The 14,279-nt window shown below is 41.8% G+C and overlaps 2 protein-coding genes across 4 annotated transcripts in view; one reads left to right on the top strand and one right to left on the bottom strand.

Annotated features, from left to right (window-relative positions):
- Positions 1 to 2,722, top strand: part of SETD6 (SET domain containing 6) — an 8,788-nt gene extending 6,066 nt beyond the window's left edge. The window contains exons 4-6 of the mRNA XM_008068040.1: positions 1,615 to 1,795; positions 1,979 to 2,121; positions 2,310 to 2,722. Coding sequence (XP_008066231.1) covers positions 1,615 to 1,795; positions 1,979 to 2,121; positions 2,310 to 2,615 — 630 coding nt within the window. The 3' untranslated portion in view covers positions 2,616 to 2,722. The remainder of the gene's footprint in view (positions 1 to 1,614; positions 1,796 to 1,978; positions 2,122 to 2,309) is intronic.
- Positions 2,723 to 4,116: 1,394 nt separating this feature from the next.
- Positions 4,117 to 14,279, bottom strand: part of CNOT1 (CCR4-NOT transcription complex subunit 1) — a 100,361-nt gene continuing 90,198 nt past the window's right edge. For all 3 annotated transcript variants that reach the window (XM_008068000.2, XM_021717540.1, XM_021717539.1), the window contains 7 exons: positions 13,737 to 13,838; positions 11,660 to 11,833; positions 9,893 to 10,042; positions 9,000 to 9,180; positions 6,896 to 7,028; positions 4,628 to 4,762; positions 4,117 to 4,472 (listed from right to left, as the gene is read on the bottom strand). In XM_008068000.2, the coding sequence (XP_008066191.1) occupies positions 4,394 to 4,472; positions 4,628 to 4,762; positions 6,896 to 7,028; positions 9,000 to 9,180; positions 9,893 to 10,042; positions 11,660 to 11,833; positions 13,737 to 13,838 (954 nt within the window). In that variant the 3' untranslated portion in view covers positions 4,117 to 4,393. The remainder of the gene's footprint in view (positions 4,473 to 4,627; positions 4,763 to 6,895; positions 7,029 to 8,999; positions 9,181 to 9,892; positions 10,043 to 11,659; positions 11,834 to 13,736; positions 13,839 to 14,279) is intronic.

Raw genomic sequence — 14,279 nt, 5'->3', positions numbered from 1 at the left:
CACGCCCGGCTCATTTTTGATTTATTGTAGAGATGAGGTCTCACCAAGTTGCCCAGGCAGATCTCGAACCCGCAGGCTCAGGGATTCCACTCACCTCAGCCTCCCAAAGTGCTGGGATTACAGGCTGAGCCACCGAGCCCAGCTATCTTTTCTAATGTCCTCAAAGTTGTGGCTAATCCTCTGATAAACTATACTACCATGTATTTGGTGCTAGTGACTGGGGGGAATGGTCTGCATAGCCATGTGTCACTTCTTGCTGCCTGCTTTTGTCAGTAAGCCAGAACTATGTGGTGGTGGTATTTTTTATGGGGGGAGGCTGAGGGGGTTTTACAGTCCAGATGTATCTCAGGGCTGGGTTTATACCAGTTATATTCTGTATGAAAAGCTGCAGGAAAAGACACGTTTTAGGAATTAAAAATTAGCAAATATGGCTATTTCTTAACCCTTGCCTCCATTTGTCTTTCCTACCTTGAGCTATGGTTAGTTTCATTTGTGAAGTTAGCAGTTTTGGGGGGGGGTTCTGAGTTGGAGTCTCATGCTGTTGCCCAGGCTGCAGTGCAGTGGCAAGCTCACAGCCACCACAGCCTTGACCTGCTGGGCTCAGGCAATCCTTCCACCTCAGCCTTCCAAGTAGCTGAAACTACAGGTGCATGCCACCACACCCAGCTAATTTTTTGATTTGTTGTAGAGATGAGGTCTCACCAAGTTGCCAGGGCTTGTCTCAGGCAGTCCTCTCACTCTGCCTCCTGGAGTGCTGGGATAATAGGTGTGAATCACCATACCCAGCAAAGCTAGCAGTTTTTTGTTTTTTTTTTGAGTTGGTCTCACTCTGTGGGGTGGGGCCCGGAGTGTGCCCAAATTGGAGTGCAGTGGCATGCTCCCGGCCCCACCGCAGCCTTGACCTACTGGGCTCCAGCGATCCTTCCGCCTCAGCCTTCCAAGTAGCCTGAACTACAGGCGCGTGCTACCACACCTGGCTAATTTTTGATTTATTGTAGAAACGAGGTCTCGCCAAGTTGCCCGTGTGGGCCTCAATCCCGTGGGCTCAGGCAAACCCCTCGCCTCAGCCTCCCAAAGTGCTAGGATTACAGGTTGAGCCACCGAGCCCTGCCGCTAGCAGCTTTTTAAATGTTGAAGATGACTCTGCAGAATCACTGAATAAAACATGGAGCTGACCTTTTTAAATTAGCCTCGGGAGGCTGAGGTGAGTGGATTGCCTGAGCCCGCGGGTTCAAGACCCGCTTGGGCAGGCGAGACCTCATCTCTACAATAAATCAAAAAATCAGCTGGGCGTGGTAGCGCATGCCTATAATTCTGGCTACTTGGAAGGCTGAGGCGGAAGGATCGCCGGAGCCCAGCAGGTTGAGGCTGCGGTGGCCGGGAGCGGCCACTACACTCCAGTCTGGGCAACAGAGTGAGACTCCAACTCAAAAATAAATAAATAAAATAAATAGCCTCATCCTTTCATTCTACAGTACAGGGTCTAGCAGGAAATGAAAGTGGAACTTTGGTAGATAGCACATCAGTCCCTGCTGGAGGCTCTTCCTGAAGGCAGTAGTCTTCATGGGGCTGGCCTGGGAAAGGCATGGCCCCAGCTTCTTCTTTTCACCTCAGAATTACCTTCGGATGGTAGCCACTCAGACCATTCCTAAAGGCCATGAGATTTTCAACACTTATGGACAAATGGCTAATTGGCAACTGATTCATATGTACGGTTTTGTTGAACCATATCCTGACAACACAGATGACACAGCTGACATTCAGATGGTGACAGTTCGTGAAGCAGCATTACAGGGTGAGTGTTTCATTAACTCAACCTTTTGATACTGCTGGCTATGTCTATACCTGCCTCAGGTTAAATGGCTCTGCCTGGACAGCAGTTGACTTGTAGACTAGGTGGTAGACTACGGGAAAAATGAACCCTTGGGTGTACTGAGACTGTTTAATAGCATGCTACTTCCCTGTGTTAACTTCACAGGAACAAAAGTTGAAGCTGAAAGGCTCCTACTGTGTGAACGCTGGAATTTCTTATGCAAACTGGAGATGGTAGGGGAAGAGGGAGCCTTTGTGATTGGGCGGGAGGAGGTGCTGACTGAAGAAGAACTGATCACCACACTAAAGGTAAAGGGCTGATAACTGCCATAGTGAAAAATAGCTTAAGTATTTGGAGCAAAATAACGAGAAGATGAGGGGGGGAAAGGTGGAACGTCGGGGAAACACTTAAATAGGCTGGGTTTCCTGTAAATCAATTTCAGAAATATACAAGTAGTACAACCTAATCTTTAAAGGGCCCCTGTGGTTGCTTCTAGGTACTGTGCATGCCTGCTGAGGAGTTTAGAGAGTTTAAGGACCAAGATGGATTGGAAGATGATAAAAGAGAAGAGTGCAGCCTAGCAATCACAAATATCCCCAAGCTCAGAGCATCATGGAAACAGCTTCTTCGAAACAGTGTTCTGCTGACCCTGCAAAACTATGCCACAGACTTAAAAACTGAGCAAGATTTACTCAATAATAAGGAGGTCTATGCCAAACTCAGCTGGAGGGAGCAGCAAGCCTTACAAGTTCGCTATGGTCAGAAGATGATCTTACATCAGTTATTGGAATTAACAAGTTAGCAGGTTCCCTGTTGCCGGAAGAACAGCAATAAGAACTTATATTCTAAGCTGATATTGTTTGAAAATAAAGAAAATTTGTTTTCTTTTTTCCTTATTAAATACCAAAAGGAAATGTAGCAAAGATGTCATGCTAGGATTAGCTCTGAGGTTAAGGTGATGTAAGGATTGCATGACTTGGGAATCACTGCTGGTTGTTACTTAAGAACACATTCTGTTTTGTCCTATTTTAACCAAAGCCCGGACCTCCTTTATTTGAAAGACTCTTAGAGGATTTAATAAGCTGTGTCACTGACACTATGGCTGCTTTAAATCCACCCAAAATTATATAAGTCAGCAGTCTGGAGCTTGCTCTAGTGGTACAACTTACTTCGTCCAGGGAATAAACCTTAAGACACCACTCATAGAACTTCAGCTATTTAAAATTCTGAATGTTTTGTCTTTTCTGGCCATAAAACTTGGCAGTCATTACAGGTGAGGTAAATTCTAACAGTGGATACGTTTTAAAATATTTATACCCATTCATTTTCTTTTAAAAATACCTTAAGGTAAAGGATTTTAAAGAAACCTGGGCATTTTGTAATTCAGTTTAACCAAAGAAAACTACTCTGCCAATTTTTCTTCTTTGAAAAGGGAACAGGAAAAGAACATTGCAAAAATTTCCTTTCTTGTTTATTAAGCATGCCAGCTTAATAGTGGGAAAGATGTGCCTTTCAGTAAGAAGCTGGTGTTTCCCAATGATCCCAAGCTCTGAGCTATCTACCTGCCTCACCACCAGCACTGGTTGCTGCTACTGAGAAAGGCACAGTGGGCTCCATGCCTGTCATGACTTTAATGTTTAACTACAGTATGCACACACATACAGGTAGGGGAGCTAAAGCCCAGGAAAAGCCACAGGATACAACACAGGAGCCAATACACTTACAAAACGTTCAAAATCCTCACAAAAGGGGCTGTATTGGTCCTTTCTGACTTTGTCATTCGGCCTGTACAGCTATTCAGAAGGGGGAGATGGGAGAGGGCAATTCATGAGATTTGGTTCCCTTTTTCCACAAGAAATTCTTTTGTCACAAGAGGGATGAGGGAGATCTTTAGTCACAGTCTGGTTTCCCCTTATAAAAACAGTTGACCCTGTTTCACATGGCCAAGTGTACATTCTCCAACAGAAGTGAGAAGCTATTATAACTGTTGCTCTGCAGTCAGCTTTCAAATGGGTTTGGAGAGAGGCAAAATAAAAATCCATGAGATCCCTATCATGAGCCCTTCCCATACTCCTTGGCATATCAAATTCTAGCATATCTACATTCTTAATAACTTAGTGATTATCAAGGTCCCTTGTCCACATTAAAAAAAATAAGGTTACATAATATTTAAATTGGTTAGCTTGCTATTTCTTTGGGTCACCAAGAATGTCAAGACATGGAGTTATGCTGGCAGACTCCGTGTATATGGCATCAGCAGCCTCTTAATTACAAGGTACCAGATAGTACACAAACCCAAGAAGTTCCAGACAGAGGTTTTCTCTTTCATATATTTACACAAGTTCAAAATGATATTCACAGCATCTTCTAAATTTTGGCCAAGTGTCAAAAAATGCATTTAAACTTTGGAACGTGCCCACATAAGACAGGAGGCTGACCCCAACAACAGCCGGGGCAGATACCCGAGAACCATAGGACTGGGAAAGTCAGGTAGGGTTGAAAGGATTCTTCAGTCAGTTTATGAACTTAGGGCAGTAGGACCTCCAGGCTGACACATTTACAATGGAGATGCAGTTCCATCTAACTGGCACCTGTCCCTTCCATTACTTGCTGAGCCTGCTTCTGTCCCATGCAGCACTGTGCGACCGACTGGAATAACCTGAAAAATGAGTTACAAATTTGTGAGAAAAGTTCAGGCCTAACAATGCCCTGCATCTCACTTGCTTTAGCTACAAATCACTAAGTCAAACTAGAGAAAAGTGATTTCATGCTCCTGTCTCATTCCTAGACAATTAAAAATTACTTTTAACTCACTTTTCAATTTCTGGGGCACAGTGTACAAACTCGTGGTTCCAGAACTTAAACGCTGGATTTTTAATCAGTTCAATGAAGGTAATAAGAAGACCCCAAGGATGTGGCCTATTTACAATCAACCGTTCCAAGAGAACCCTGGAAAAGGAGAGAAAGGGTTAGTTAATGGCAGAGAAACATACAAATTCCTGACCATTCCTCCATTACCTTTCTTCTCTTTCCCTAAGTATTAAACCATCTGCAAAAGTATTTACCCTTTAGTAAAGACAGATGGATTAATTGCTATACTCAATATAGTATGGCTAATGAATAATGAAGATGAATTCTGGTTAGAATACCTTGGTTTGAATCCCTGCTCTTCTACTTACTGAGCCCTAGAAGACAAAGTATTGACATAAAGACAATTGCATCTATCCCAGAACTATTCAGAAGGGGGGGCGGGGGTGTCGGCCTAGGGGAGCCACATAAGTCCACAGAGCCCACAAAAAGCAACCACTTCAAGAACAAATAATCAGTGAAAGTGAAGAAGTAGGAAATAAAAATTCTAGTACTGCCAGGCTCGGTGGCTCAACCTGTAATCCCGTGCCTTTGGGAGGCTGAGGTGAGTGGAATGCCTGAGCCCGCGAGTTCGAGACCCACCTGGGCAGCGAGACCTCATCTCTACAATAAATCAAAAAAGCAGCCGGGCGTGGTAGCGCACACCTGTAATTCTGGCTACTCGGAAGGCTGAGGCGGAAGGATCGCCGGAGCCCAGCAGGTTGAAGCTGCGGTGGCCGGGAGCGGCCACTGCACTCCAGTCTGGGCGACCAAGTGAGACTCCAACTCAAAAAAACAAAACAAAACAAAAATTCTAGCACTGTTAGTGAATGTGTAAATTGGTAAACTTTTTCTGAATGGTAGTAAGTATTGGCTTAAATATTCATATCCTTTCACCTACGAAGTATACAGGAAGCATAAAAACAAAAGATTAAGTACAAAGATGTTTACTGCAGCTTTATATATAATCATGAACAAAATGGAACATTAGGCATCCAACAGTAAAATGTTAAATTTTAGTATAAATCTAAATTTTGTAAGCAAATCTAAAGAATACCATATTTAGCAGCCTAGGCAAATGGCTAGGTTTTAGAAGTCCAGCTCAACATTTAAAGTATATGTAAGCTGGGCTCGGTGGCTCAGCCTGTAATCCCGCGCCTTTGGGAGGCTGAGGTTGAGTGGATTGCCTGAGCCCGCGGATTCGAGACCCACCTGGGCAACTTGGTGAGACCTCATCTCTACAATAAATCAAAAATTAGCTGGGCACGGTAGCGCGCCCCTGTAGTTCCAGCTACTTGGAAGGCTTAGGTGGAAGGATTGCCAGAGCCCAGCAGGTTGAGGCTGTGGTGGCTGGTACCAGCCACTGCACTCCAGTCTGAGTGACAGTGAGACTCCAACTCAAAAAAAAAATAAAAATAAAAAATAAAGTATATGTAGATATCTCACTGGACTCTACTATTTGCCAATCTCTCCAACGCTGTATTGTAGTCTAAGCAATCTGCAACAATTCCTATTTAATTATTAGGAAAATTTAAGTATGATCCTACTAGTTTGCTTAAAATCTTTCAACCCAAAAGTAATAAGGGAAAGTCTATGGTTTTTAACATAGTCTTTTATAGGCCTGCATAACTTAGAACTGGCTAAAAAGGCTGCCAACTTCTCAGAGATGCTCCTGACCTTTAATCAAAATGGGCCTTTTCATGTAAACTACTTTTAATTTTAGCAAGAATTATGATTTGTAATTCTGTTTGTATTAGGAGGGCAGGAATCACCCAACTGGTTATCACAACTATATCCCACATGTAACATATACATATTGGACATGTAAAAGATATTCACAGCCGGGCTTGGTGGCTCAGCCTGTAATCCCGCGCTTTGGGAGGCTGAGGTGAGTGGACTGCCTGAGTCTGCGGGTTCAAGACCCACCTGGGCAACTTGGCAAGACCTCATCTCTACAATAAATCAAAAAATTAGCCGGGTGTGGTAGCGCGCTCCTATACTTCCAGCTACTTGGAAGGCTGAGGCAGAAGGATCGCCAGAGCCCAGCAGGTGGAGGCTGCGGTGGCTGGGAGCGTCCACTGCACTCCAGTCTGGGCGACTGAGACTCCAACTCAAAAAATAAAAATAAAAAAAAAGATATTCACTAAACAATGAATGCACAGAAAAAGTCCCAAGAATTCAAAATAAAGGGGAGGGTGGTATTACTTCAAAGTATTTAAAAAATAAACCTCTCACCTTGTGATCTGTTCCTGGATAGCTTCAGTGTTGGCCTCTGCAAAAAGGTACAGCATGGTGCAGCTAAAGTAGTGAGTGTGGCTATTTGGGTACCGCAGTTGATTTGCAATTGCATTCAAGAAGAGATACCGACCTAGAGATTAAGAAGCCTTGATTTAGTGATGACTTGCTCTGAAAGGCCAACATGGGAAGACAACACATAGTTCGGACTGGCTAGGGTTTGGATTTCTGACAGAGGTTTTCAAATTAATGTTTAATTTAAACCAGTGGTTCTCAGGAGCCCAGAGTTTTTATTTCTGTGGGTTTTATTTCAATAATTTCCACATTAGAAATTAAATATTTTCCAAATAATGTACTGAGACCGGGCTCACTGGCTCAGCCTGTAATCCCAGCATTTTGGGAGGCCGAGGCGAGTGGACTGCCTGAGCCCACAGGTTCGAGACCAGCCTAGGTAACTTGGCAAGACCTTGTCTCTACAATAAAGATCAAAACAAAATTAGCCAGGCAAGGTAGCGCACCTGTAGTTCTGGCTACTTGGAAGGCTGAGGCAGAAGGATTGCCAGAGTCCAGCAGGTTGATGCTGGGGTGGCCATGAGTGTGTCAACAGACTGAGACTCCAACCTGGGCAACAGACTGAGACTCCAACTCCAACAAACAAACAAAAAGTATTGAAAAGTGTCACCAAGTTTTTATATTTTACAAATCTCTATTATCTCACTTGATTCTCGTTTCTATTTCTGTGTTCAACCTGGTGCGGTATTATATTTCATGCAGCCACTGGAAAATTCCACTGCACACTCATGACAGAATGAGAACAAAAAAAAGCAAATGTTTTATCATGAAAATGGTTTTGACCTCATAAAAATGTCTTGAGGACATCTAAGGGTTCCCAAACCATGCTTCAAGAACCACTAGTAAAAACTATGTTGAATATTATCTTTACTGGATTTGGTGGTCTACCTCTGTTTTTTGGGAGGTTTTTTTTGGGGTTTTTTTTTTGAGTTGGAGTCTCACTCTATCACCCAGGCTGGAGTGCAGTGGCACACTCACAGCCACTGCAGCCATGATCTGCTGGGCTCAGGCGGGATCCTTCCGCCTCAGCCTTCCAAGTAGTTGGAACTACAGGCGTGTGCCACCACGCCTGGCTAATTTTTTGATTTATTGTAGAGACGAGGTCTCAACAAGTTGCCCAGGTTGATCTTGAACCCCTGGACTCAGGAAATCCTCTCGCCTAGGCCTCCCAAAGCGCCAGGATTACAGGCTTGAGCTACTATGCCCGGCTGCCTCTGCTTTATATTACTCATATCTAAGTCTATCACAGTGAGCTCTGGGTATTGACCTTAAGCTGTCTTGAATCCTTTTTACATATAAGCATACCAAATATATACAAGATTAATCTGTCTCTCAAGAATCCACAGCAAAGTAAAAGTAGTTGTCCTAGCCAGGCACAGTGGCTCACAGCTATAATCCCAGCACTTTGGGAGACTGAGATGGAAGGATTGCTTGAGCCCAGGAGTTCATAAGCAGTGATCATGCCACTGTACTTCAGCCTGGGCAACAATGAGACCCCCCCAAGTCAAAAGTCTTTCTCAAGTATATGATATGTGCTACAATGAGCAGGACTGTACAGCTAGTTAGCACCTAACTGGGGTCTCCATTATATAAGACGTATATACAAAGAAATGTAGCTCAAGCAGCAAAGCTACAACCTGCAACAGGAATTATACTGTGACCTTTTTGCGGAACAGACAGAAGGGTCCTATTCATTAATCTTTATACAACTAACATTTAACACTCTGCCTGGCAAACAGGCACCAATAAATGCTTGTAAAAGGCAGACTAACAAAACAATGTAACATGAGTCCATTTTTAAGAGGAATGTATTTGTTTTCACACTAAAAAACTGTAGTCGTACACCCACCACCACAATATTAACTGATACAGGAGTCTGCATAATTCTGACTGTATTTTCTGCATTAAACATTACATAACCAGTCAACCTATAAATATACAGTCATAACATTTTTTCACTATTGTGGCTTAAAGCAGTTTTACATTCTTGTGGTCAGACTATGGCAAAAAGCACAGCAAACTTTACACTCACCCTCAGTGTCCAAGTCCACAGCCAGGTTCTGGAAGATATCCATGTGTGCTGAGTGAGTGATGGTGCTCATTGAAGGCGTGCTGCCCTTGTTGTGGATGTGTGCAATGGCCTGAGTCCCTACATAGAGCACCAGTGCATTGATGAGCTGGAGGTTGTAGCGATTGCCAGGCTCATTGGACACCTTAAATGAACAAAACAGAAAGCTTATCCCATGAAGATGACTGATGCTAGTACCAATGTTTCTAAACCCTTCTTATGCCTTCACAGAAAAGTTGAAATGTTCAACATTCACTGCAATTTAAATGTCAGGCTTGCCTGAATTTGTGAGGTTATTTGACAACCACACGGATGCCCCAAAAGGGTGCTTGTATGTATCAACAAGAGAAGCATGGTTTCCCACAGGAAGCCAAAGCTTTAACAGATTACCATCATTGTGCTAATAGCACAGTTCTAAAGTAAAATTTATGCTCAAAATATGCAATTTCCCAATCATAATATTTAGAGAGAGAGAAAGTTGTGTGGTTGCATGGTATACAAAGACACTAAGGATAATACAGCTTCAAGTCATTCTACACAGCAAATTAAACCGGAATCCATTTACTAAGAAAAACCTCCCAAGTACAAATAGGTACTGGCTATTAATGGTCTATTCTTACAGAAACCCAGTCTATTCACTGGTTGCCTCATCCAAAGCTATAGCACTCTGTTACTGATAAAATTAACTAGTGAAATATATAAATCCAGTTAAGCTTGCCCAACGGACAGAAATAACAGTATGTTTTAAAATCTTTAAATCAAGTTGAAACAACTAACTTCCTAATGGGCCACACACAGGACATACATAGAAAGTACTTTCTAAGGAAGATAGCTGAATTGCAGCCAAACCAACTAACCTGTAGGTTGCTGCGCAGATCAGACAGAAAAGTGACTGGCGATCGAGTTTTAAGATAGGAATCCAAATCCTTTTTGAACTGAGGGGGCATCACTCCGGTGAAATTGGTGAGAATCCGGGGTGCAATGTTAATTTCACTCAACATGTCCACCTGCCACAGACAAATCCAAGAATCACAATCAGAATCATTTATAGGAGTTAACAGCAAACTGTATCTATGCTAGAATGTGATAGAATTGTTTTTCTAAAAATATCTTCAAAGAGTAGAGCTACCGTTTTTATTAATCCGTCTTTTTTTTAATTAGAAGAATCTTTATAAGATGATAGAAATTTCTTATTCTACAGTGTACTTCCTTTCTAAAGACAAGATAAGTGCTTTTTGTGTAGAGGTCTAGTTTGCATCACTAATTTGTTTTCCCTGGACTTGCATTTCAAAAGTAAGAGTCCAGGATGAGATTCCTCACTCATCAAGAATCTTTGAAAGGAAGTCCCAGCATAACAAGAAATCACACTTAAAAAAAAAAAAATGCAGCCAGGCTCAGTGGCTCAGCCTGTAATCCCAGTGCTTTGGGAGGCTGAGGTGAGTGGATTTCCTGAGCCCGCGGGTTCAAGACCTGCATGGGCAACTTGGTGAGACCTCATCTCTACAATAAATAAAAAATTAGCCAGGCGTGGTAGTGCGTGCCTGTAGTTCCAGCTACTTGGAAGGCTAAGGCGGAAGGATCGCCAGAGCCCAGCAGGTCGAGGCTGCAGTGGCCGGGAGCAGTTACTGCACTCCAGTCTGGGACACAGTGAGACTCCAACTCAAAAAAAAAAAAAAAAAAAGCATGTGAAAGAAAAACAGGAACAGAGAATACATAAAAATTATAGCCAGGCACAGTAAGGTGCACCTAAGACCCAGCTACTAGGGAGCCTGAGGCAGGAGGATCGCTTGAGCCCAGGAGTTTGAGGCTGCAGTGCTCTAAGATCATGACTGTGAGTAGCCAGCTTGGGAAACATAGTGAGAATTCCATCACTTTTTAAAAAGAAAGAAAAAGAAAAAAAACATAGCAGTCATGTCAAAGTAGTGTGATTATAATTCTCTCTTTTACTTCAACAAATTAAACTATAGTCAGTCCTCCATATCCTCAGGTTCCACATCCAATTAACTACAGACTGAAAATTGGGGGGGTGGGAGAAGAGACAATACTAATACAATACAATAAAAAATGCAAATTAAAAAACAACTATTTATACAGCACTGACACTGTATTAGGTATCATAAGTATTTTAGACATGATTTAAAAATTGTATATATAAGAAACTTGAGCAACCTCAAATTTTGGTATCTGAAGGAGTTCTGAAACCAATTCTGAGAAAACCGAGGGATAGCAGCACACCGAGGGATGACTGTACAAGCACACGCACACACAAAACACCTGTGAAATATAGGCAATGCGAAGGTCTGTTTGTTCTGCAATTTTTTGCTATGTGGGGTGCACCCAGCATATGACAAACTCAACACCTAGGTTGGGGTTCTATAAATACAGCTAAATTTAATACCAAAATTAATTATGAAAGCTAACAATTAGAAAAATATTGTGAACTAGCCAACAACAGTGATAGCAGCAATATTATACTCTATCAGGCTCAACAATATGATTGTTTGCCCCAGAAAGTACTCTTAAATACAGGTCACTGTGCCTGTGTATGACGGGGAGAAGGGGGTTAATTAACTATTTATAAAATGCTAAGACATAACTTTTCCTTAAACTGTTTGGAATTTTACCTTCAGATTAGGAGTGAATGGGTCTGGGAGCCTCATATTTCTTGGGAAGGCACTCAGGATCAAATTTCTTAACTGGATACAATTAGGTGGGATCACATCACAGAACCCATAATGGTAATCACAAAGGAACTCAGGGAAATCATGCAAAAGGACCAGCAGCACTCTTAAGGTGCCCTATTTTTAAAAAAAAAACAAGAAAATCATTTTCACACTAAGTAAAGGGAGTAACAACTTTCCTATGATAAACTTAATACTAGCTTTTAAAAAGGCAAAAAGTATACTTAACGTTATTTTTAAAGGTTACAGGCTTTAATTAGCAATAACAATATCACAGGCAATTTATCAAATATTTCCATCTAGGAATCATAAAAATATAGGCATCTGGAGTTTATAGCTTTAAAATGAATATATTAGAACAGGAGCCCGGACCTTTAAAACAAGAAACAAAAAAACTCAATGATTTGTCTGTCTTCAAAACCTAAAAAAAAGAACTGATGAAAACCAAGCAGAATAAAAAGAATACATACCAATTAACATTTTTTTAAAGTTCTGAAAAGGGGGAGATAAAAGCAAAATAGTTCTTGATAAATATTGATAAAATTGATAAACCCTATCCAAGAATGATGGAGAAAGCACAGAAATTACTAATGTCAGAAATGAAAAAGGAGCTATCACTACAGATCCTACAATCATGAAAAATAGATTAAGAAAATATTAAACAATTTATGCTAATAAATTTGACAATTCAGATACATAGGTGATATACAGAATACCTTAGCAACTTTTTTCTTCCCCAGAAGAAGAGAGCTAGGACGAAGGAAGAGTAAACTAGGATGAAGGCGGGGAGGGACCGAATGAAGGAGGTGTGAACTAGGATGAAGGAGAGCTAGGATGATCAAGGAGAGGGACAGAATAGGGGAGGAGAGAGCTAGGATGAAGGGAGACCTTAGCAACTTTGAAACACACAAACATTTTTCATACAAATCACAAAAAAACTTTTAATAAAAGTTTAAAAAATTGATAATTCTGGCTACAGTAAATTATTCTGTTCCTCAAAAGACACACACTTCCCCATCCCCTTTAAGGGAGTAAAAAGGCAAATTGTGAGAGTGGAAGGTATTTGAAATTATCAAGGGCTAGATACAGTGGATCACATCTGAAATCTCCACTCAGGTGGAGACAGGTGATGGGAAGACTGCTTTAGCCCAGGAGTTTTCAGACCAGCCTAGGTAATACAGTGAGACCTCATTGCTACAAAAAATGAAAAATTAGCCTAGTGGGGCAGAACGCACCTGTACTCCCAGCCACTCGGGAGGCTGAGGCAGAATGATCACCTGAGCCCAGGAGGTCAAGGCTGCAGTGAGCTGTGATTGTGCCACTGCTCTCCAGCCTGAGTGAAAGAGTGACACCCCAGCTCAGGAGAAAAAGTGAAAAGAAAAAGAAATCCTCAAAAGTGAAAAGAAAAAGAAATCCTCTACAACTGCCAAAATGGCTAAAACGAAAACCAGACAATACCAGATATAGCAAGTATGTGGGGAAAACAGTAATTCTGATGTGCTATTGAAAAGTGTCAACTGAGCTGGGGACAGTGCTCACACCTATAATCAGCACTCTGGGAGGCAAGAGGATTGTTGGAGCCCAGGAGTTTGAGACCAGCCTGGACAACATAGTGAAACTTCATCTGTTTCAAAAGAAAAAAATTAAACAGGCATAGTTGTGCCCACCTGTAGTCCCAGCTACTCAAAAGCCAGGATGAGAGGATCACCTGAGCCAGGAAGTCAAGGCTGCAGTGAGCAATGATCATGCCACGGCACTCCAGCCTAGGCAACAGAGTGAGAGAGATCCCAGACTCAAAAAGTAAACTGGTACAAAATGTTTGTAAAATTGGAATATCTACTAAAGTTGAACATACAACTACTCTATGATATGGGTGCTGATTATACAAGTACATTTGATTTTTGCACTTCTATGTATGTATATTTTAAAAGCTTAATAAAAACAAAGTAAGTCCTCATTCCTAGTTAGAATGTTTTTTAGCTCTGAAAGTTATTTTAATTTATGAATCCAAATTAATTACCTTATAGAGGATTTGCATAGGTTTGGTGAGTTCCACATTTCTAAGGAAAGGCGCTAAGTACTTGAATAAATCAATCAGTAGCTGTGCATACATAGGCCATCCCTGAAAGAAAAAATGTACGTGATTCATAATTATACTCAGCTGTTGTTTGGCCACCAAAAGTTGCCTAAGCAGCTACAGTGTGACTTTTCTTCATACTAGCATAAGCAGAGAATACTAACATAAGTACCTGTGCTAAAGATTGCTTAGCATAAAAAAAAAATAAGTAAGTATGGAAACAATGAGAAACAGTATCAGGACATAATGGTCCTCATGCCTGTAGCAAAATCTAAAAGGGGAGAAGAGGAAGGAAATTTTGGAAACTTTCCATAGAATATAAAACACTCAGGCAACTGAAAAACTGACAGCCTGAGGTTTTCTTTTCTTTTCTTTTTTTTTTTTGAGTTGGAGTCTCACTCGGTCGCCCAGACTGGAGTGCAGTGGCCGCTTCCGGCCACCACAGCCTCGCCTGCTGGGCTCCAGCAATCCTTCCGCCTCAGCCTT

Source organism: Carlito syrichta, unplaced genomic scaffold (genome assembly GCF_000164805.1).
Source record: "Carlito syrichta isolate Samal-C Ts95f unplaced genomic scaffold, Tarsius_syrichta-2.0.1 Scaffold309854, whole genome shotgun sequence".
NCBI classification, from domain to species: domain Eukaryota; kingdom Metazoa; phylum Chordata; class Mammalia; order Primates; family Tarsiidae; genus Carlito; species Carlito syrichta.
This window is presented reverse-complemented; position numbering and strand designations above follow the sequence as displayed.